Here is a 23,588-nt window from a genome sequence, read left to right on the forward strand (position 1 = left end):
CCTGAAGTGGCCTTCGCATCCGGAAAAGGTACGGTGCCCTTTTCTTCGAAGGCAGCTTAACAGGCAGAGGGCCGATGGATTCTGTTGTACAATGGAACAGCAGCTGAAAGCTCATGCCTCTCAAAAGTAGACTGGCATTTAATAGAGGGATGTGGAGAAGAAGGGGATGCTGAGATGAAGCCATATATACACAGCCAAGAAGAATGGACAGCTGAATTAAAAAACTGTCAACAATTTCCAGAATTTAAAATCCTGAATCATGACAGGACACTAGTGGAATTCAGGTGTTTCTGGTACGTGGACTGCTCTCACCCAATGTGAGGTTGAACTGTTGACCTTGTGTACATCCTACTTCACAAATGAGTCTGTCAGATACACTAAGCCTATAGGCTGAAGATGATGCCCCAACACTGCGGAGAAACCTCAGGTGACTGCCCAGGCAGCTGGCTGTTTCTGTCAACTCACAAAATTTTTTTTGGAAGTTGCTTGCATGCACTTCCTGTTTTTATTTTTGTTAGCTAATATTATTCCCTTCTTGGGTCTCTGAGGGAGTTGAAGATTAGTTAGTTATGGTTGAAGATTAGTTAGTTATAGTTGAAAATTAATTAGGATAGAAAGTACATTAGATACATCTTGGAATTATCAAAATAGGATAGATAATGGAATTATTTTCTCTGATTCGTCAAATACCTGTTTAGGTATTTATTACTTGTATATATTGTATATAGTTATTGTACTTTTGTATATAGTTTTTCTTTTGTTAGTCATAACCTTTTGCTTTTTTTCTTTTTATTAAAATAGAAAAGGGGAAATGTGGTGGTAATCTAATTGTATTGAAATATTATTTTGATTTGTACTGAAATATTAATTTGATTGTATGTTAATAAATAAAGTTGTCTGGGGGTCAGAGCTATTAGAGCCATAGCAAGAGTGTGGCGGTGGTGGCACACGCCTTTAATCCCATAGATATCTGTGTGCTCAGGGTCAGAGCTATTAGAGCCATAGCAAGAGTGTGGTGGTGGTAGCATACGCCTTTAATCCCATAAGATCTCTGTGCGTTCAGGGATACAGCCAGCATTGGAGACATATGCCTTTAAGACCTAGGGGGCTGTACATTCAGACAGTGACGAGGCAGTCATGTGTTTGGGTTTACAACCAATGAGAAGGCAGAACAACATACTTTAAAAATACGAACCGACAGGAGGTAGGTCTCTTTTGGCGAAGCTGGGACAGCAGGAGGAAGGGTGAGATTTTAGCTCTGAGCTCTGACCTCTCGGCTTTCTCTTTTACATTGTTTCTGTGTTTCTTATTTAATAAGACGGTTGGTTACATCTACAAGAACTCTACATGGTTGAATTAAAAATCTGACTCCTACAAATTATCCTCTGACCTCCACATGTGCACAGTAGCTCTTACTCTCTCTGTCACTGTCTCTGTCTGTGTCTCTGTCTCTGTCTCTCACTCTCTGTCTCTCTCTCTCTCACACACACAATTTTAATTATAAAAATTCAAGAAGACTTGAACCTGAAGAATAACACCCAAGATTTATGTCTTTTCTCCCCATGTATACACATGCAGATAAATCTGCACAATCACCACTGGGCATGCACCCCTCCACACATGCACACACCTGATGTGTACAAGAAATTGGCATCTTAAATCAGTGTGAACATCAAGACTGCAATGCAGGGCACTTCCCCACTGGATAAACATTTGAACAAAGTACAGCAACAGTTTTCTTTTCAGAAGTTCACTAAGATGAACTGCTGATAAAGTCAGTGAATAAAATGTAACCAAATCCACAGGTTAAAGAAAAATTCCTGAGGTAATTTATTTCTCTAAGACCAAAGAAATCTTTGCCAAGAAGACTAGAAATCTCAGAAACTATACAGGAAATATTGACAACTCAGACCATGTAAATATTTACACATTTTCATTTCAGAAGAGCAATTCTATAGCAAATTGTTTATGTCAAACTATAAAACCATTCAACATGTGGTAATAACTGCCTGACCTTATAAATTACTGAAATGTACATAAAGTGATAGGAAAAAGATAAATTACACAATAAGAAACTGTGAATCTTTTTGGTCAGTTGAATGTTTTAGTAGACTTTTTGACAGTCAGTTGAATGTTTTAGTAGACTTTGAGGGAGGGACTGCTGCTAAATGTCAGTCAGGGAAGGGAAGGGCAAATGGGTGAAAAACACTCAGGAGTGTCTTCCTTCTGTGACTGACAGGTTGTGTAATGTTAGGATAATTCATGGTCCCATTTCTCCCAATCCGTCCCTAAAGTCTGAGAAGGGCATGATGTACCATGGTAGAAATAACACAGGTCTCAGGGTTTGGTACTCTCTGAGCCCTGCTCCTCACCATATGCTGGAGCAGAAAAAAGTGGCCCTGACTTCTGAGGTAAGGAGGACTGTCCCTTGGCATTTGACTTCTCCATGGAAGCCTATTCAATGTACTCTGCAATAAAGTAGAAACTCAACCAAAGTCAGGGAGTTTTATAAGTATATTTTTATGTGAAAATACTTTCATGTTGAATAAAAAACAGAGAAGTTGGTCATTTTTAAAGGGAAAATGTGCACTGTATATGTGTAAGAAGATATTATTATTATTATTATTATTATTATTATTATTGAAAATAGTTTTTTCTCTCATACAATACATCCCTAGCAGAGTTTCCCCTCCCTATATTCCTCCCTGCTGGCCCGTCTCTGCCCTCTCCTCCAGATCCACACCCCCTCCTTTTCCTCTTCAGAAAAGAGCAGGCCTCCAAGGACAACAGCCAATCAGGACAAAACTTGAACATTAAGACAAGTCAAAAGGCCTCATATTAAGGCTGGACAAGACAACCCAATAGGAGGAAGAGAGTCCCAAGAGCAGGCAAGGGAGTCAGAGAAACACCTGCACCCACTGTTAGGAGTCCCACAGAAGCACTACGCTTATGACTATAACATATGTGCAGAGGACCTAGTACAGACGCATAGAGGTCTCTTGCTTGCTGCTCCAGCATCTTTGAGCACATGTGAGCACTGCAAGTAAGTACTATTAAAAGCAGATAAAAGGATACATAATTACTAATAAAAACAAATTTATGGAAAGATATTCTTTTTCTTAGACATTAATGGCTTCTATTTGAAAGGCATTTGTTGCTCTTTGCAAATTTGATAGCAATTGCAAATTTATAGACCACCAACACTGGAGTGGGCAATGAATCAGTCACCCTCCTCTATGCAGGGCACACGCCCTGTCATACCATTTACAGCACAGGCCTTGTTTAAAACGTATGCACACAGACTTTCTTTCCTATTAGGAGAGCACTTAAACCATAGAGTTCAGGTAATAGAATAAATAGTAATCATTCAAAAAACAGATATGAGATATTGAATCTAGAGACAGTTAATTAGTCAGGGAATTTATGAATCAACATATTAAAGACAAGGTCTTTTAAATATAAAATAAAATAGACAATTTATAGGCTACAATATGCCAGATTATAAGAGAATAGATAAATATCAAAAATATACACTTGGGGAAAAATTTCAATGAGAAGATTCACTGGAAAGGAATTTTCTTCCATGTAATATGTCTTTTGTTTGAACTTTTTCCTTACTTTCAATTTTTATTCAGTGCTAATAAATTCATTAGACTATGCAATTATGTTCATGAGGATTTCATTTCTACGCTTCAGGGATTTTTTTAATTTAAATTTTTGTGGGCTTACGCATGTATGAGTACACTCATGCCAGGGCATATGTGTGGAGGTCGGAGGACAACTTACCAGTGTCAGTTTTCTCCTTGTCCCATGGGGTTCTGGGAACCGAACTCAGGCTGTTTGATTTGATGACAAGTGCTTAAACTTTATCCTGCCCAAAATAATTGACTCTTGGATGTGAAGTTTACATTCTAGTTGGGGGTTGTGTTGTATCCCAGAAAGCATCATGCTCAGTGATGTTTGGGGTCTTGTTGATACACTCATAAATCTTGAATATTTTGAAGGACTTCCAGCACCATGTTAGTGTTTTGGTGAACTATTTCCTAGAGAAAATTTAGGGGTATGGGAAAATTGATATAATTATCATATTCTCAAAAATATATAATAATCTTTTAAAATTTTATTAAGGACATAAAACATAATAGAAACTGAAATTGTTTAATTTTTAAAAGTTTCTCATTAGGGCTAGTGAGTCGGCAAAAGCAATTTTTTTGTCATTTTGACAATACTATTGTGAGTGCTTATTTCCCTCTTTAGTAAACAAAGTAATCATTTAAATGTTTTATCAAAACTATTTTATCTTACTTTGACAGTAAAAGAACAGAGATAAATCTGTATCAAATACACAAATATGATGGAATGTAACATATTATGACTATGTGTCAACTTCGAAATATTTCTTTAGAAGAATTGAAACTTTTTTTTGGTTTTTCAAGACAGGGTTTCTCTGTGTAGCTTTGCGCCTCTCCTGGAATTCACTTGGTAGCCCAGGCTGGCCTTGAACTCACAGAGATCCGCCTGGCTCTGCCTCCTGAGTACTGGGATTAAAGGCGTGTGCCACCACCGCCCGGCTTTCTTCTTTTTGTTTTTTTATGAGAAATTTCACACATTTTTTTTTTATTTATTCTGTGTCTTTTACATCATATATCTTTTTTTGTTTTGATGTTGAAGACTTTATTTTTTTTTCCTTTTATTTTATTTTACCATTCAGTTCTACATATCAGCCACGGATTCCCTTGTTCTCCACCCTCCTGCCTCCCTTCCCTTTCTTCCAGCCATTCCCCATTCCCACCTCCTCCAGGGCAAAGCCTCCCCCAGGACTGAGATCGACCTGGTAGACTCAGTCCAGTCAGGTCCAGTCCTCTCCTCCCAGACTGAGCCAAGAGTCCCTGCATAAGTCCCAGGTTTCAAACAGCCAACTCATGCAATGAGCACAGGACCCAGTACCACTGCCTAGATGCCTCCCAAACAGATCAAGCCAATCAACTGTCTCACCTATTCAGAGGGCCTGATCCAGTTGGGGGACCCTCAGCCTTTGGTTCATAGTTCATGTGTTTCCATTCATTTGGCTATTTGTCCCTGTGCTTTATCCAACCTTGGTTTCAACAATTCTCGCTCATATAAACCCTCCTCTTTCTCGCTAATTAGACTCCCGAAGCTCTACCTGGGGCCTAGCTGTGGATGTCTGAATCCAGATTCCTCAGTCCTTGGATGGGTTTTCTGGCATGATTATTAGGGTGTTTGGCCATCCCATCACCAGAGTAGTTCAGTTCCTGCTGTCTCTTGACCATTGCCAGCAGTCTATTGTGGGAGTATCCTTGTGGACTTCTGTGGGCCTCTCTAGCACTTTGTTTCATCCTTTTTTCATGTGGTCTTCATTCACCATGGTCTCCTATTCCTTGTTCTCCCTCTCTGTTCTTGATCCAGCTGGGATCTCACTCACCCACAGGCTCTCTTTCCCTCGACCCTCGTGCTTCATTACTCCCACTCATACTACAAGAGCTCGTGCTCAGCTATGTTCATATCAACATTGTTTGTAATAGCCAAAACCTGGAAACAACCTAGATGCCCTTCAACTGAAGAATGGATAAAAAAATTGTGGCATATATACATAATGGAATACTACTCAGCAGAGAAAAACAATGACATCATGAGGTTTGCAGGTGAATGGATGGATCTAGAAAAAATCATCCAGAGTGAGGTAACCCTGACTCAGAAAGACAAATATGTTATGTACTCACTCATAGAAGGATACTAGAGGATACAAGGATGACTGGACTGCTACTCACATCACCAGTGAGGCTACCTGGAAAACAGGACCCCAAGAAAGACACGAGGATCGCCCAATGACTTCGAAATGGCTGAGATCTACATGAAACTTTTTTCTTTTAGTAAAAATTAGATGTTTTCATACAAATATATTCTATTAGTTTCCCCTTCCCCAGCATATGTGTGTTTTATGTGAGCCTTTTAACACAAGTATGGCACATCATTGAGTGTATAATGAAGACAGAGATCTGTGATGTCCAGTGTCCTCCTCTATCACTTTTCACCTAACTTTTGAGAAATAAAATTTCAATAACCTAGAAGATACCATTATGCATAAACTATCTGGCCAAGAGTCACTGTGGTATTCATGTCTCTGTGCCCACCAATCTTAGGGCTACAGATACCTGCCGCCATGCCTAGCTTTCTAAGTGGATACAGATGATTTGAAATCAGGGACTCATGATTGTACATCCTCATCCATCTCTCTAGACTTCATCTTTATGTAGATTCCTCTAACCTGTGGTGTTCATTAGCTTGAAGTACCACGTTAATTGGTATGAATAGAATAATCAGTGGCTCTTCTGGTGGGTCTTTGTTTTCTAGTTGGGGTTTGCTGAGAATCATTGCTTAGCAGAGATATTGATTTGTCTCTAAGACACCAATAAACACTTTGTTTGTCATGTTCTACTTCATAAAAGCACAGTCGAAGCTGGGGAGGTAGATGCTCAGTGGGTAGATGTGCCTTATGACAAGCCCTGGGTCTGGTAAGAAGTACCAATGGCTAAGAAACATTGAGTGTGTTTGTTTTAGTGTGTATGCCATTGTATATGTGTGAGTGTAGTGTCTGTGTGTTTGTTATTGGTAGCAGGGTGAGGAACTCTCACTGGATGAGAGGTGTGATCCTCACCTACACTTGGTTCAATCCATCTATTATCATTTTGACTATTTTAGTGAGTTGTATTGGTTTGTGGTTTGGTGTACTTTGATGAAAATTCCTAAATGGATACCATGTTTACCATTATGGCATGAACTTAAAGACCATGACATGAACTTAAACTGCATGGCATGAAACCCAAAAGATATGTGCTATTCAATGTAACCAAATCGTAGACCAAAATATAAAGCCACACACCTATGGACACCAGATTTTTGAGAGAGAAACCAGAAAACCACACGGGGAATTAGACAACATCTTCAACTAATGCTACTGGTCAAACTGGAGGGCTGCAAGTAGAAAAATCCAAATAGATGCATATTGATCAACCTGCACAAAACTCAACTGGAAATAGACAAAAGATCTTACCATAAAAACAGATAAACAGAACGTGATGGAACATAAAATGGAGAATAACCTTGGACTCATTGCCACAGGAAAACTTTCTGAAGAGAACACTGTTAGTACACATACTAAGGTCAATAATTAGTAAATTGACCTCATGAAACTGAGAAGCTTCTGCACAGCAAAGGACACTGTCCTTCAAAGTGTCAGCCTATAGATTGGAGTAAGATTTTCACTAACTACACATCTAACAGAGGATTAATATTCACAATAAATAAAGAAATCAATAACTAGATATCAAAAAAAGAATACTCCATCCAAAAATGGGGTACAACCTAAACAGAATTTTCAAAGGAAGAAACTCAAATGAAGTGAAACACATAAAGGAATGTTCTGAAGTCCCGCATGACTGATCGGAGTTCTGTAAAATGAATTGCTAAATGGACTTATTAATAAAAAAAACCTTGAGCCATATGTTGTGGTCAAAACTGAGAGATCATAGAAGCACAAAGGTGCCACCCACAATCTGACCACTAGCCAATCCTCAGCGAAAGAGAGAGCTACTTCCTGTATTTCATGCACACATGCCTTTCTGTGCTCTGCCACCTTACTTCCTCATTCCTCTCAGATTGATCACTTCCTCTTTCCACCCAGCTTCACTTCCGGTCTGTCTGTACAGACCTCCAACCTCTTTAGTTAGCTAGCACTGGGATTAAAGGCGTGAGCCACCACACATGGTCTGTTTCCAGTGTGGATTGAACTCACAGAGATGGAGATGATTCTTTGCCTCCTGAATGCTGGGATTAAAGGCGTATACTACCACTGCCTGAGCTCTTCAAAGGAAGAAACTCAAATGAAAGTGAAACACTTAAAGGAATGTTCTGCAGTCCTGCATAATTGATCAGAGTTCTGTAAGATGAATTGCTGACTGGACTTATTAATTAAAGAAAACCCTGAGCCAGATGTTGTGGTCAAAACTGAGAGATCAGAGAAGCCAAAAGGTGCCATCCACATTCTGACCACTAGGAAATCCTCAGCCATAGAGAGAGCTACTTCCTGTATATTTATGCCTACATGCCTTTCTGTGCTCTGCCACCTTACGTCTTCACTCCTTCCAGCTACATCACTTCCTCTTTTCACACAGCTCTATCACTTCCTGTCTGTAGAGACCTCCAGACCTCCTTGGTTAACTAGCAGTGGGATTAAAAGCATGAGTCACCTCACATGGCTTGTTGCCAGTGTGGAATGAACTCACAGAGATCTAAATGATTCTCTCCCCCCTGAATGCTAGGATTAAAGGCTTGTACTACTACTGCCTGAGCTCTATGTTTAATATATTGGCTGACTTTTTTCCCAGATCCCCAGATAAGCTTTATTGAAGTGCACAAATAAAATATCACCACAGAGTTCTAAGCAGGCTGATCAACTCTGGTGCCACCAGGGCACAGATCCAGTGCTTTGAGTCCATCAACCTCAACAATTACTCCATCTACAAGCTACTGGAGCACATGGAGGAGCTGGTCTTGAAGAACCAGTTGTCAACCCTAAATAGTTCAGGTCCTAATGCACCTGCCAGACCCTAACTTGAGGCTGATGTGCTGTGGCAGCACTGCTTGGACTGCTGGGAGACACATCTGGTAATGCTGTGGGGTAGGACAGGACAGTGGCAGTTCCTGCGGGCTACAAGCATAAAGGGAGAGACTGGCAAGCCTTGGGGAGGCCACATCAAGGAAAGAGAGGTGGGTGGCTGCCTGTAATTCACAGGAATATTCCACCCACAACTTCGTATCCCAAACCCCTATCTAATCATAATCTCCCTTGACTCTGGGCAACAGCAGGATATCTGAGATGAATCCCAGTGCTGGTGCAGTGTTTATGGTCCAAAAGAAAACAGATATTACCAGGTGGTTATGGCTCTTAGATTTAATCCTAGCATTCTCAATGCAGAGGATGGTACATCTCTCTGCAGTTCTAGGCTAACCTGGTTTACAAATGAAGTTTTAGGATAATGAGAGCTTTTACTCAGGGAAACCTTCTCCTAAATAAACAAACCAAGAAAGAAAAGAAAAAACCAAAATCAAACAAACTGGACAATGACTAGTGTAATCCAATATTTGCATATAAAGCTGAATGGGCACAATAATATACTGTGTGACACACTGCAGTTCTGAGAGGGAAGCTAAAAACTTCACATCTTCAAAATAAATCAGAAAGCAGAGAGAGCTAATGGAGAAGGCTAGGCTAGTGAACGTCCTTAATCTTAAGCACAATCCCTGGGATGAAGTTCTGCCACTGTGATGGCTATTTTTTGGTTGTCGACTTGTCTGCATCTGGAATGACCTACAATCCAGAAATGGAGGGCATACTTGTGAGAGATTATTATTATTATTATTATTATTATTATTATTTGCTTAGTTTGTTCTAGATCAAGAGCAGGGAAACCCTTATCTTTAATGAGGATCTCTAGGTGTTAAGACACACACCTTTAATCCAGATCTTGAGGCAGGAAGACACACCTTTAATTTTGGCCACTCCTTGTGCAGGAAGACTATATAAGGCCATGGAAGAAGGGGGCTTTTGCTCATTTCTCCCTTGCCTTTGCCTTGTTACCAAGCCCATTCCTTCAGTGGAATTCGTTCCTACTTTGGGATTCATCATCTGAATCTTGGGGATTCCAGCATAACCTGAAGACCAGCCAAGAGATCCAGCTTTGTGGACCAAGCCTCTCCTGGATTCAGCAACTTTCAGTTCAAGTCACCCATTGTTGGATTAGCGGGACTGCAGCCTGTAAGTAATTCCAATAAACTTCAGAGAGAGAGGAAGAAGGTGAATGAATCATTGTATAAGTTACTCTGTTGTTTTTCTTAGAACTCCATGGCTCTACCACCTTAGGTTTCTCAAATAGGCCAAAAACCCAGTGCATAAATGCCCAGGCAGTAGGGACAATTCCCATGCAAACTACCCTGGTGGTTATGTATACCTTATCTCAGGCCTTTTGAGCACTTGGTGTCCAGTAGCTACTGCTGCTGTCAAAGTTGTGGAAGCCACAGAGGTGAAGGTTTCTAGGAATAAGTCACCGGTAGACAGAGAACTCCTAATACAATGCCACAAGACACCAAACAACACAGCTCTATAAGAAGCAAGATGACCCCAGACCCACAGATTCTTGGTATGTTGAAAGCCATAGTGCAAATAAACCATTCCTCTCCAGTACTCGGTATTAAGTGGGCCGTGGTGAAAATAACAAGGGCTCTCTTATGGTATAGAAACTGAGAAAAAACAATCTGACAAGTCATGATTGGCTGGTTGCTTATGGTGAAATTACAAAGAGGCAGTATGTAGAATACTAGATACTAGTCCCTAAGGGGCACTGCCTGCAGCTGGGCCTTGTGCTTATACATTGGAGTCACTGTTGGATGCCTTCACAGCAGAGAGAATGGAAAAATGGTCCTGATAGATTTACAGTTCTCTAATCAACTGGACCTCAATATAGTGAGGATGTTTCCAATTTTGTTGGTTTTGTTTCCTGGGATTTATATTTACTGTTTGATATTTATATTTATAATGTTAGTTTTTGTTCTAGGGTCAATTTGTGCCTGTTTGTCCCATTCTTCATTAATTGTTACTCTATTTCATTTTTGAAAATTAAGTCTCTTATTTCCATTTTGATTCATTTTACTGTATATAAACATATTTAAGTCTGCCACATACCCAATTTTATTATACCATGTGATGATATATTGTGTCCCTTAGTATAATTTTCTTGATGATCAGAGAGGAGCAAAAGCCACTAGATTAAAAATAGAGACCATTCAGTGGTGGTACACACCTTTACTCCTTGCACTTGGGAGGCAGAGATCTGTCTGGATCTCTGTGGGTGCCAAGCCACCCTGGACTACATGAGATTGAATCAGTCTAGGAGAGAAACAGAGCCAGGAAATAGTGGCACAAACTTTAATCCAGTACTTGGGAATCAAATGCCTTTAATCCCAGCACTAGAAATGTCATGCATTTGCTTTGGAAGCACCTATGTCTTTAATTCCAGCAATAGAAAGGAAGAGATTGCTGCGAAGATAAAAGTATAGAAGGCATGAGGAGACAGGAACTACAGCTTTTCAGGCTGAGAAGTCTCAGAGCTAAGACATGGCAGTGGCTTGTTCCTTTGTCTCTCTGGTCTTTCAGCATTTATCCCAAAATCTGTCCACGGGACTTTTGTTAAAAGACCTACTAGATTTCCTACTACAAAACATTTCCATATATGCCCGTACTTTCTCTTGATCATATTGCCCTGCATTATTTCAGTACCCCTACCACAGCAATGTGACTGATACTATGACTTTTACAAGAGCTCAGCCTCCTCCTCCTTCCTCATGACCCAAAGAAGACAACATATATCCTATTTCTGTTTGTGGACCTACTTTGTCTCACATAAAACGACAACTAGTTTTAACTTTTTCCTTACAACACAGCAGAACACTAGTCAGGGTGCTGAGTGTAGACCATTCTCCACACTATCCATATTCACTATGTTTTTCAATTTGATTGTTACCAATTTTACTTCTTTTTTTTTTTCTGGAACTGATGACAGAAGCCAGGGCCTTGTGCTTTGTTTTCCAATCTATATACTTCAAGGACAGCTATTTGTACTTTCTTTATTTGGTTGAGGCCTCAGGGTAATACCAGCACTGAGATCAGTTTGAATACATTCCTTAGCTTTCTTTTTCTGTAACATTGTTGTGTGTCTTAATTTGGGTTTCTGCTGCTGAAAAAAAAATGCATGACCAAACAACAAACAAACAAAACAAAAATCAGAAAAATAAAGTTGGGAAAGAACAGGTTCATTCAGCTTATACTTGCAAGATTGTTGTTCATCTCCAATCAGAGCTAAGACTGCAAGTTAAACAGAGCAGGCTGCTGGAGGCAGGAGATTATGTAGAGGCCATAAAAGGGTGCTGCTGACTTGATTGCTACCCCTGGCTTACTCAGCATGCCTTTTATTGAACCCAGGACTAGCAGCCCAAAGAGAGCACCACTCATAATGGGCAAGTGCCTCCCCCTTTGGTCACTAGCTGAGAGAATGCCAGACAACTGTATCTCATGGAGACTTGTTATCAACTGAGGTCCCTTCCTTTCTGAGGACTCTAGTTTGTGTCAAGTTGATCAGCAAATCCCTTTGCACAGTGTTCATTCTTCTCCAAAGTGTAGATATATTCAGTGAAGCCAAGATGCCTGGGCTCTACTTGGCTTGAAGCCATTTTTGTTACCAGCCACACCTGTTGCTTATGACTCAAGTTTTTAAGTGTTTTTTTTTAATCTCATATTAATATTCACACATGTCTAAAAGTTCCTTTCATACTTTATAATTTCATGGGGTCTAATAGTTGAAACATCCCTGAAAGATCCTGAGGACTGTAGTTTCATTGGGATATAACCTCTCTTTTTTCCCCCTATAAGTTTGTATCTTAAATCTCTGGATCTGTTTGGGCCAGGAATTTCCATTTGGATACATTCTTGAAAAATGCCCAAGTCATTTATCTCTGATCTCAGACTTTTCCTTTGCATATATACATCAGCAATTCCATATTTGATCTTTACTATGATTCCTCATCTAGTGCTTGGAGGTTGTGTTCTAGAATTTCTATGTCCTTGACCTGCATCATTAGATGGTTTGGGATATCCTACATTCCATGACAGAATTGATAGCACGAAACATCCATCCTAAAATTGCATTAACTATTCTTTTTCATGTTGTTTGTCCCAGGAATTTGGCAACAAGATAAAGTGTCCTAATTGAGCAGAACATCATGGCAAGCCCTTTGGACAAAAACATCCTTGAAAAGGATTTCAGGATCTTAACATCTCTAGCCTCTGGTGGATTTGGCAAGGTGAAGCTAGCCTGCCACCTTCCTACACATACACAGGTGGCTGTCAAGGTCCTGAAGAAGAAAAAGAATTCTCTGGCTGACATCAACACTGAAGTAGAGATACTTCAATCTGTGGAACACAGAAACATAGTTAATTTCTTTCATGTTATTGACACAAGTTCAACAACTTATCTGATCATGGAATATGTTTCAGGAAAGGACCTGGATATGTTCCTTGGGGATAGGGACTTTCTTAAGGAGGATGAGACTAGACCAATATTTCAACAGGTCGTTTCAGGGGTTCATTTTCTCCACCAAAAACGAATTGCTCATCGTGATATTAAATTGGAAAATATCCTTATTGATGGAGCTGGCCATGTCAAGCTCTGTGACTTTGGTATGGCCAAACAGGTGGCAGAGGGGCAGATGTTAGAGGAATTTTATGGCACCTTGGTCTATTTGGCTCCAGAGATTTTATCAAAGAAACCCTACGATGGCCTGGAGGGAGATATGTGGAGCTTAGGCGTCCTCCTATATGTATTGGTCACAGGACAATTTCCATATGATGAAACCACCTTTGAAGGTATGTACAGGGTCATCACCACCACAAAGTATCCCATTCCCTACCACTTGTCAAAACCCTGTATCATCCTCATTGAACAATTACTCATGGTCCCCAACCAGCACAGAATAACAATATGTCAGCTCCAGGAAAGTCAATGGCTGGGCAACATTCTAGAACATGCAGCACCTGAAACTAAGGAAATCCTTCCCAAGGTCATGGAGACCATGTGCACCATGGGCTACACACATGAAGAGATTGAATCATCTCTGAAACACAAGCAACCAAATAACTTAATGGCAACCTTCAATATCCTCAAATACAAACTGAGCTGTGGGGACAGCCATCAGCAGAATCAGGAGCCCTGCTTAAATGGCAACCCTGAAGGTGCCTTTCAGCCTCTACTCCCTTTGAAGAGAAGAGCCAGCAAACCTTCCTTTCCAACAAGTATAAGAGATGGGAAGAGACAAAAGATACACCATGCTCAATAGATACTCAAGGGAGGAAAAAAGACCTGTTCAGTTGATACAGTCGCAAAAGGTGGTGTCCTGATTGTGAATGTCATCAACAGTGCTACAGGACACATTGCAGTCAACAGGAATTCTGTGGAGAGTCTGCCTGGTGATCTCTCTTCAGGTGAATCAGCCCCGGATGGAACACACACATGGTTTCTGAACATAGGCTTCTCCACAGAGAAACCATTTTTGGGGCACAAGTCCAATGACCAGCACCATGATGAACCTACAACAACTGGATCCATGGCACTCAGGGGATGGAAGCTGATGAAAAAGACAATTTCCCATGCACTGATTGTACTGTTTTCCATGCTCCAAGCCAACTTCATTGTGAGGCCTGAATCCCTGTGTAATCTACAAAGAAATGAGAAGACTGTACATTGCATAAGAGACCCATTTGTTTGGCCACCAAGATGTTCTCCTCCCTTGTATCTTGACTATGTTATTTTCATAAATATTCTTTTGTAAATCACAAATATAGTATCTCAGAGGGCACCTGCCAGGTACATCTCCCCTACAGTCAAAAGCACACTCACACAAACACACACATGAAAGCAGGAATACATACAACTTTGTGTCAGGGTCTGCTAGGTATACAACCATGAATTGTAAGCCTTCCATATTGCTAATGTTCAGGAACTACTGGGTACCATATTTTCTACAAACAAAGCCCCAAATATGCATATTGGTCTGTGTATCAGGTCTTGCTAGGTATTCTGTCCCCTACTGCAATAGCAAAACCCCTCTCTTCTCTCTCTTCTCTCTTCTCTCTTCTCTCTTCTCTCTTCTCTCTTCTCTCTTCTCTCTCTCTCTCTCTCTCTCTCTCTCTCTCTCTCTCTCTCTCCACACACACACACACACACACACACACACACACACACACACACACAATCAAAGCTAGATTAAAAATCTCATTAGAAGCCGGGCGTTGGTGGCGCACGCCTTTAATCCCAGCACTTGGGAGGCAGAGGCAGGCGGATCTCTGTGAGTTTGAGGCCAGCCTGGGCTACCAAGTGAGTTCCAGGAAAGGCGCAAAGCTACACAGAGAAACCCTGTCTCGAAAAAGCAAAAAAAAAAAAAAAAAAATCTCATTAGACATGCCCTGATTACAAAAAGATTGCCATACATACTTTAGTTCACAGTCACTTCTAGGTAGAGGTAGCCTCCTGCTTGTAGTAAAAGCCCAACATATGCATACAAATCTACATTTCAGGTCCTGGTATATCACACTTCTCCATCAACTTTAGTCCTTGTTACATACACTCAATCCATTGTTACAACCTACTACATAAACCCCTGCCTGCCCATCATAGTCCCCACATTCATACCAGGGAAGTGTCATGTTCTGATATGTTTCTCTCCAGTTAAGCTGCACATATGCATGCAGGGCTAGGCACTGCACAGGAGCCCATCTCCTACATCCAAAGAAGTACTATATCACATGATAGTGTAGTTTCCAGGTACTACTGTGCTTACCCTCTCAAACAGCTACAGCCCTCACACACAGGTGTGTTTCAGCTCATATTAGGCACAAACTTTCCTATAACACAAACATACAGAAACGATAATTAACACAGAGCATGCCATATTTGTTAGGGTTTCTATTGCTTTGAAGAGACACCTTGACCACTTACAAATGAAAACATTTAACTGAGTGGCTTAGAGCTTCAGAGCTTTAGTCTAGCATCATCATGTAAAGACATAGTGGCATGCAGGCACACATGGCACTGAAGAAGGAGCTGAGAGTGAATAAGTAGCCACAACTTGATTCTGCAGACAACAGGACATGGTCTGAGACACTGGGCATGGCTCCAGCATATATACAACCTTGAAGCCTACCTCAGTAGAGACACACTTCCTCCAAGGAGGCCACACCTACTCCAACAATGCCACACCTTGTATAAATGCCACTCCCTGGGAACTTATGGAGGCTATTTACACTCAAACAACCACAATCCATACCCTGGACTCCAATATCTTGTAGCAATAGCATAATGCAAAATTTATTTAGTCCAACTTGAAAAGTCTGCACATTCTATAACAATCTCAAAAGTAAGTATTTAATGTACAAAGTTGAAAGTCTCTTCTGAGATTCATGCAATCTTTTAACTGTAATACCATATAAAATCAAAATCAAGAAACAGACCACATACTTCCAACATATAATGGCACAGGATACACTTTACTGCCCAAAATACAGAGAAGGGAACAAATTGAGGAAATTATAAACCAAAGAATATCAAAAACCACCTGGGCAAACTCCAAATCTGTGTCTCCCAGTCTGATGTCAAAATGCTCTTCAAATATCCAACTGCTTTCAGCTTTGCTGACTACAACATACTTCTTTCTTTTGTGCTGGTTCTACTCCCAAAAAGTCACTGTCCTTGGCAGGTAACCCACTCACAGCTCTGGGATCTCAAACACCTTGGTGTATTCTAGGCAACCCAGGCTTTACATTCACAGCTTCATGCAATGATCTCTATATGCCTCCATTCAGACACACTCCTGACACATGCCTGGCTTTAACAGCTTTGCTTAGCTGGGGAGGGAGATTCCATAATGTCTTTCTTCTATCCTTGACTCTAAAGCCAGAACCATGTAGCCCAAACTGCCAATTTCTGCTGCTTGAAGGGGCTGGAACTTGTTCCCCTTGTTCAGTTAAATCATAACCTGATTTCTGTTTTCCATGGTTTTTGTCACTGCCTGTGCTTGTCTGCTCTGGATTTAGCTCTGTAGACAAGGGTGATGTAACGTTCACCTATTGACCAGTCTCTGCCTCTCTAGACTTGGGATTAATGCCCTGTACCACTCTACTTGGCTCTAAGCTTTTCTTTAATTTCTTTCACAATTTGGAAAATTAACTGGAGAAAACTTGCCATTAGGTTACCACTCCCTTTATTCCATTTCTTAATTTGTTTATCTCATTAAACTCAGAATTTAACTCCATTCCCCTTACTGGTGTTCCTTTTATCCTCTAATTATTCTATATCTTGTATTTTTGCTTGGTCAGCTTGCTCCTTTTCATTATAAATCTTCACTAGAGATTCTACTAATAACTGTATGACAGAGTCTATACTGTGCTGTTTTGAGATTTACTCTGACAAAGGGATTAATTCAAAACTCCTGATTTTAGCCTCTGGCAGACTCTTCAGACAAAGGCAAAAAGCAGATACATTCTTCATCAAAAATCCTGTGACTAGTCTCTAGGCCACATAATTATATTCCTCTCCTCTGAAACCTCTTGATCCAGTCACCCACAGATCAATTTACAATAAGCACCACTGTCTTCCATGCTCCTACTGGTATGGCCCATTAAGCAGCACTTAAAACTTTCAAATGCTTTCCTAATCCACAGTTGAAAAGTCCATATTCCTTCAAACAAAAACATGGTCTGGCCTATTACAGTAATACCCCACTCCCTGGTACCAATTTCCTTCTTAGTTAGGTTTCTATTGCTGTGAGTAGACATCATGACTCTGGAAACACTAATTAAGGAAAACATTTTATTGGGTGGTATACTGTTTCAGAGGTTTAGTCCTTTGTCTTCATGGTGAAACATGGTAGTGTGCAGGCTGACAGCCTACATATTATGTTCAGGCACCTGGAAATGAACTGAAACACTTTTCATGGATTGTGCATATATGAGACCTCAAAGCCTGCCTCACACAAGGATACATACCTACTCTGACAAAGCCATATCTCCCTACGCCTTTCCCTCCAAGTTTATAAGAGGCAATTATATTCAAACTGCCACACGTGATAATATGGCAAGCTGTCAGGTTCTGCTAGATACAGAACTACACACACACACACACACACACACACACACACACACACACACACACATTCACTCATTCACAATGAGGTGTCAGTTACTGCTAGATATCCTTCCATTCAACCAAACCCCATACAGGTATAGAGATGTAGGTCCTACTACCTGTCCCTTCCCCTGTAACCAAAATCCGCATACAGTATTTGCTGTGTCTGGTTCTGCCAGGGATTTCCTCCCACACTCTCTAAGCCCCACATACAATTAGAATTCAGCTCCTGCTAAGTATGCCCCCTCCCCTATAGCCAAATGTCCCAGAACAAATAGAACCCCAAGTATCAATCCTTCTTGGTAGCCTTTTCCCTCCAGAAAAACCTTCAAATAAAAGGATAGCCATGAGGTCTGCTAAGTAATAGCTCCAATATCTGTTCCTCCTTGTTATATATTCACATCCAAAGACTGTGAGCTGAGAACAGAAGATATAAAGAACTTATGTCATAAGTCTTTCTGGATCTGGAACCTCTTGCTAATATAATTTTTTCCTCATTCATCCATTTACCCAGGAAAGATGCCTCACTAGCAAAGAGGATTAATGTGTTGAGCAGCTGAAACTAAACTTTTGATTTTGCAGTTGGTGACAGATTGTGAGACCTATTTTCTTGATTAAGGATTAACATGGTATCCCAGCCTACTGTACACACTTCCTTCCCTTGATGTTGGTCCTGAGTTGTATAACAACTTCGTGTGAGTGAACTATGAAGAGCAAGGCAACAGCAGCTTCCCTCCATGGTCTCTGCCTTTGCTCCTGCTTGAATTCCTTCTCTGATTTCCTTAAATGATGGACTTTGATCAGAACATGTAATTGACAAACCACTATTCTCCCCACATTGATTTTGTCATGATGTTTGTCAGCATTAGAAAGTATACGAATTTACCATGGTCTCCTATTCCTTGTTCTCCATCTCTTTTCTTGATCCAGCTAGGATCTCCCACTCTCTTTCCCTCGACCATTGCCCTTCATTGTTCCCACTCATGACCAGGCTGTTCATGTAGATCTCATCCATTTCTCTGTGTCTTTTTTGGGGTCTCGTTTTCCAGGTAGCCTCACTGGTGATTTGAGTAGCAGTCCAGTCATCCTTGTTCCACATCTAGCATCTTCCTATGAGTGAGTACATACCATATTTGTCTTTCTGAGTCTGGGTCACCTCACTCAGGATGATTTTTTCTAGATCGGTCCATTTGTCTGCAAACCATATGATGTCATTGTTTTTCTCTGCTGAGTAGTATTCCATTGTGTATATGTGCCACAATTTATTTATCCATTCTTCAGTTGAAGGGCATCTAGGTTGTTTCCAGGTTTTGCTATTACAAACAATGCTGATATGAACATAGCTGAGCAAGTGCTCTTGTGGTATGATTGAGCATTTCTTGGGTATATGCCCAAAAGTGGTATAGCTGGATCTTGGGGGAGATTGATTCCCAATTTTCTAAGAAAGTGCCATATTGATTTCCAAAGTGGTTGTACAAGCTTGCATTCCCACCAGCAGTGGAGGAGAGTTCCCCTAGTTCCACAACCTCTCCAGCATAAAGTGTCTTCAGTGTTTTTGATCTTAGCCACTCTGACAGGCATAAGGTGGTATCTCAGACCACATGAGAAGGGGAGGAAGCAGAGAGCTAGGGAGGCCCACGGAGATCCACAAAGATACCCCCACAAAAGACTGCTGGCAATGGTCAAGAGATGGCAGGAACTGACCTACTCTGGTGATGGGATGGCCAGACACCCTGTTAGTTGTGCCATAAACCCATCCAAGGAAGGTCTGAGGAATCTGGATGCAAACATCCACGGCTGGGCCCCTGGTGGAGCACTGGGAGTCTAATTAGTTAGAAAGAAGAGAGTTTATATGAGCGAGAATTGTTGAAGCCAAGGTTGGATAAAACACAGGGACAAATAACCAAATGCATGGAAGCACAGGATCTATGAACCAAAGGCTGAGGGGCCCCCAACTGGATCAGGCCCCCTGAACGGGTGAGAGAGTCATTTGGCTTGATCTGTTTGGGAGGCAGCTGTGTGTTGGTGCCGGGTCCTGGGCTCGTTGCATGAGTTGGCTGTTTGAATCCTGGGACCTATGCAGGGACGCTTGGCTTGGTCTGGGAGGGGGGGACTGGACCTGGCTGGACTGAGTCTACCAGGTCGATCCCGGTCCTCGGGGGAGACCTTGATCTGGAGGAGGTGGGAATGGGGGGTGGGGTAGGGGGAGGGGGGCGAGAGTGGGAGAACAGGGGAATCTGTGGCTATTATGTTGAACTAAATGATGTTGTAAAATAAATTTACTAAAAAAAAAAAAAAAAGAAAAAAGAAAGAAAGTATATGAAGACAGTTCCCAAGATGGGTCTCAACCATGGGATCCTACTGTCTCCACCTCTCATCCACCCCCATCTCTGCTATCCTAACTACAAGACAGTGCTATGTGTCTTCACAACTGAGCTTTATGCAGATACACCTAAGCCAAGAACAGCCAAGCTGTGAACCCCAAGCCCAATCCAAACACTAAACACAACTGTGTAGCAAAGAATTAACCAGAAAACTAAATCCAAATGACTAAGTCCTATTATAAAAACAGAAGTAATAGGGAAAACCTGAGACAACTTGGTTGGTCTCCCCAAATGAACAATCCCATACTAATGGCCATCTGTAAGAGTCACTGGAACAAAATGTGAGACAAAGTTTTTGAAGGAATGATTGCTGGGGATTTCTTTCTCTATGATGTGGAAGTGTTGCTATGATTGATTGAAAAATAAAATACTGGTTGGCCCGTAGCCAGGCAGGAAGTATAGTATAGGCGGGATAAGCAGAGAAGAGAATTCTGGGAAGTGGAAGACTGAGTCAGGAGACGCTGCCAGCTGTTGCCATGAGAAGCAAGATGTAAAGTACCAGTAAGCCACAAGCCATGTGGCAACTTATAGATTAATAGAAATGGTTTTATTTAAGATATAAGAACTAGATAGCAAAAAACTTGAGCCATTAGGCCAAACAGTTTAAATGATATAGGTGTCTGTGTGTTTATTTGGTCTGAGTGGCTACAGGCCCAGGTGGGACTGGAGAGAACTCCAGCTACAAATGATTGTGAATGTGTTCAGATAGCTCAAAATGGCATGATAAACTCATGGTGCCTTGGGGAGGGTAATTTTCCTTTTTAAAACCCTGGTGCTTTTTGTTACATTTTAAATATTTAGGAAGGCTTTTGTTAGAAATTTCCTAGACAGTTTGACTTGAGTAGAAGAGGAGAAAGTACCAATTGTTCGGATTATTAGATTATCAGCAGCACCTAGGGAAATGTAATTAACTTACTTGTGTTAAAAATATAGAATCTCAGGGCATTTATTTCCAATATGGAATACCAGTGTTCAATTCTGATAAGAACATGCCTCTTCATGTGTTGGTTTTTGTCTGTGTCACTGAAGTGCACTGCATGTGCAGTTCTAAACAGTACCTTTAAAAAACAACCTATTAATTGATTTATGTTTGTAGTTATGTCTGACTACGAGTGTTATGAACTGCTTGTAGGTCTGTGTAGTAAATATATGCACTGCCCCCACAGCATAGAAGAAGCATGGCAAATTCCCCTACTGGAGATATACACAATTTTGAGCCTCTGTTGAAATACTACCATTTTTACCAGGTTCTCTGGAAGAATAGTCAGTGCTCTTAAGAACTGAGCCGTAGCTCAGGCCCTGCAAACTTCATGTTTTGATTAAATCAGCAGCAGTGACATGCTTTGGAAAAGTCCATCAGGCATGGCAGGAATTTGTAGGTTGTTTTTGCCCTTTTCCATGGATTATAGACTGAGATTTGTGTTTTCAGAAAGACAGTGAGTGTGGAGTCAACAAATTCTTGAAGGACAGGGGGAGAAGTCTTAGAGGCATGGGACCATTGCTGTGGTCTATGAAAAGGGCCCACCCTCTACTTCAAAACTGACTGAAATAGGGATGTCTGAAGATTTTCATACTGATATGCAAGGCACAAAAAATGTTGTGAAGAGAAAACTGCCCCGGAGAGACTGTCAGTTCAGGCTTTGTTGAAATAATTATTGTGTAACACATCCAACCTCATGAGCTGAGGCAATTTAGAGAAGCATATGGCACTTCCATTTAGCCTACTGGTCACCAAGAGCATAGGAGACAGTGAATAACTAGAGATTTTAATTTTCACTAGAGATTATAATAAACTAATGGTTAAAGAGATAAGACTTGATAATGTCTGCATTTTAGGAAATTGTAAATTAATTCAAATAATTTCTCATCCATAATCTGTAAATATACAATGCTGATGAATAAAAATGTGAATTATCAGTGTTTGCAAGGTGTTAAACAGCAAAAGTGATGCTGTAGAGATGTGCAGACACTGACTTTAATAACTGTGCTGGGTAGTTTTTGCTAACATGGCACAAACAAGAGACACCTGGTAGGAGTGAACCTCAATTGAGGAATGAGCCCCTTAGATTGAGTTATCAACATGCCTTTGTGACATTTTCTGGATTGATAGATTTCAAAACTGTTCTCTCGAGTTCAGGCCACCATACAAACCCTCATTTTACAATGAAGAGAAGAGGTCTGTTTCTAGTTTTTCTCTGTCCCACCAGAAAGCTCCCAAACCATGGTATAGAGATGTATTATTAATTATGAAAGCTTGCCTGATAGTTTAGGCTTGTTTCTAACTACCTCTTGTAACTTAAATTAACACATATCTTTTAATCTACGTTCTTTTACGTGTCTTGGTTACTTTTACTTTGTAATCCCCATGCTACTTGCTCTGTGTCCTGGCATCCCCACCCTTTTTCTTCCCAGCAACCTCTGTGCCTGGAAATCCTGCCTAGCTATTGGTAGTTCAGCTTTTTATTAAACCAGTCAGACTACACATCTTCAGAGTGTACAAAAAGATTATTCCACAACAGAGGTCCCAACTTGACTGTCCTTAATCCTCATGAGTAGAGGCCAGAGAAATTCAGCTGGGAAGGCTGGCAGTGGAGCCCAGCTGTAAGCCATACCTTCCTGGGGCTGCCCAGCTGTCTCTGCTACAACCTCCTCCAGAGCATGGTCGACTGAGCTTGGGAGAGGCCTGCAGACAGGATCTGCTCTCCATTCTCAGAACTCCCTAAGCCTTTCTAGGAGAACCAGAACATCCACACAATTAGAGAAAGGCACATTGGGCAAGGTTGTCATCGTTCCCCTCTTTAGATGTATGGTCCCATGTTAACAGCTATCCTTAGGAGATAGGAATTTAACAATCTCCTTGATTATCATTTTTAGACTTCTAGCAACATTTTCTAAGTACACTTCTTGGCTAATTGAACACTTTTATACACCAAAGTCTAAATAGCACTGCTTCCAATTCCATCTTTCCCCATCCATACCATGCTTCAATACACTAGCAAATAATCCATGTTCCTTCCACTCCTCAATCAAGAAGAAAGATAGGAGGAATGGGGTCACTAATTTCAACACAGATGCATGCTGAGGACCTGCTCCCCTCCCCATGACCTCACTTAGCTATGATGAATGGAGGTCCCATGTTCTGAGAGTGGGCTTTGATTCTGCTCTTGGACCCAATATCCAGACTCCAATGGCCATAGGGATTCTTTCCTTTTGAGTCCTGAGATTCCATCTTCCCTGAGCGAGAATTCTGTAAATTCCTGGTTCCTGAAAGTAAGGGCCAAACCCACTGCCAGCAATCTTGTTTTACATGGAGTGACCCTTGGGCTTCCAAGCATGTGGAAAACCCACAGAAGCAACTAAACTGGGCTCATATGGGCTCACAGAGACTGAACTGACA

General features: G+C 41.0%; 1 protein-coding gene across 1 annotated transcript; it reads left to right on the forward strand.

The window, feature by feature from the left end:
* The first annotated feature begins 12,852 nt into the window (after positions 1-12,852).
* Positions 12,853-13,965, forward strand: LOC143269871 (serine/threonine-protein kinase MARK2-like). The gene has a single exon (XM_076557090.1). The coding sequence runs from the start codon at positions 12,853-12,855 to the stop codon at positions 13,963-13,965; it is 1,113 nt and encodes a 370-aa protein (XP_076413205.1).
* The last annotated feature ends 9,623 nt before the right edge of the window (positions 13,966-23,588 follow it).

This window comes from Peromyscus maniculatus, chromosome 21 (assembly GCF_049852395.1).
Source record: "Peromyscus maniculatus bairdii isolate BWxNUB_F1_BW_parent chromosome 21, HU_Pman_BW_mat_3.1, whole genome shotgun sequence".
NCBI lineage: Eukaryota > Metazoa > Chordata > Mammalia > Rodentia > Cricetidae > Peromyscus > Peromyscus maniculatus.

Bases quoted from the DNA above. Each gene is read 5' to 3' on its own strand.
- LOC143269871 (XM_076557090.1), top strand. From the start codon at position 12,853: ATGGCAAGCCCTTTGGACAAAAACATCCTTGAAAAGGATTTCAGGATC.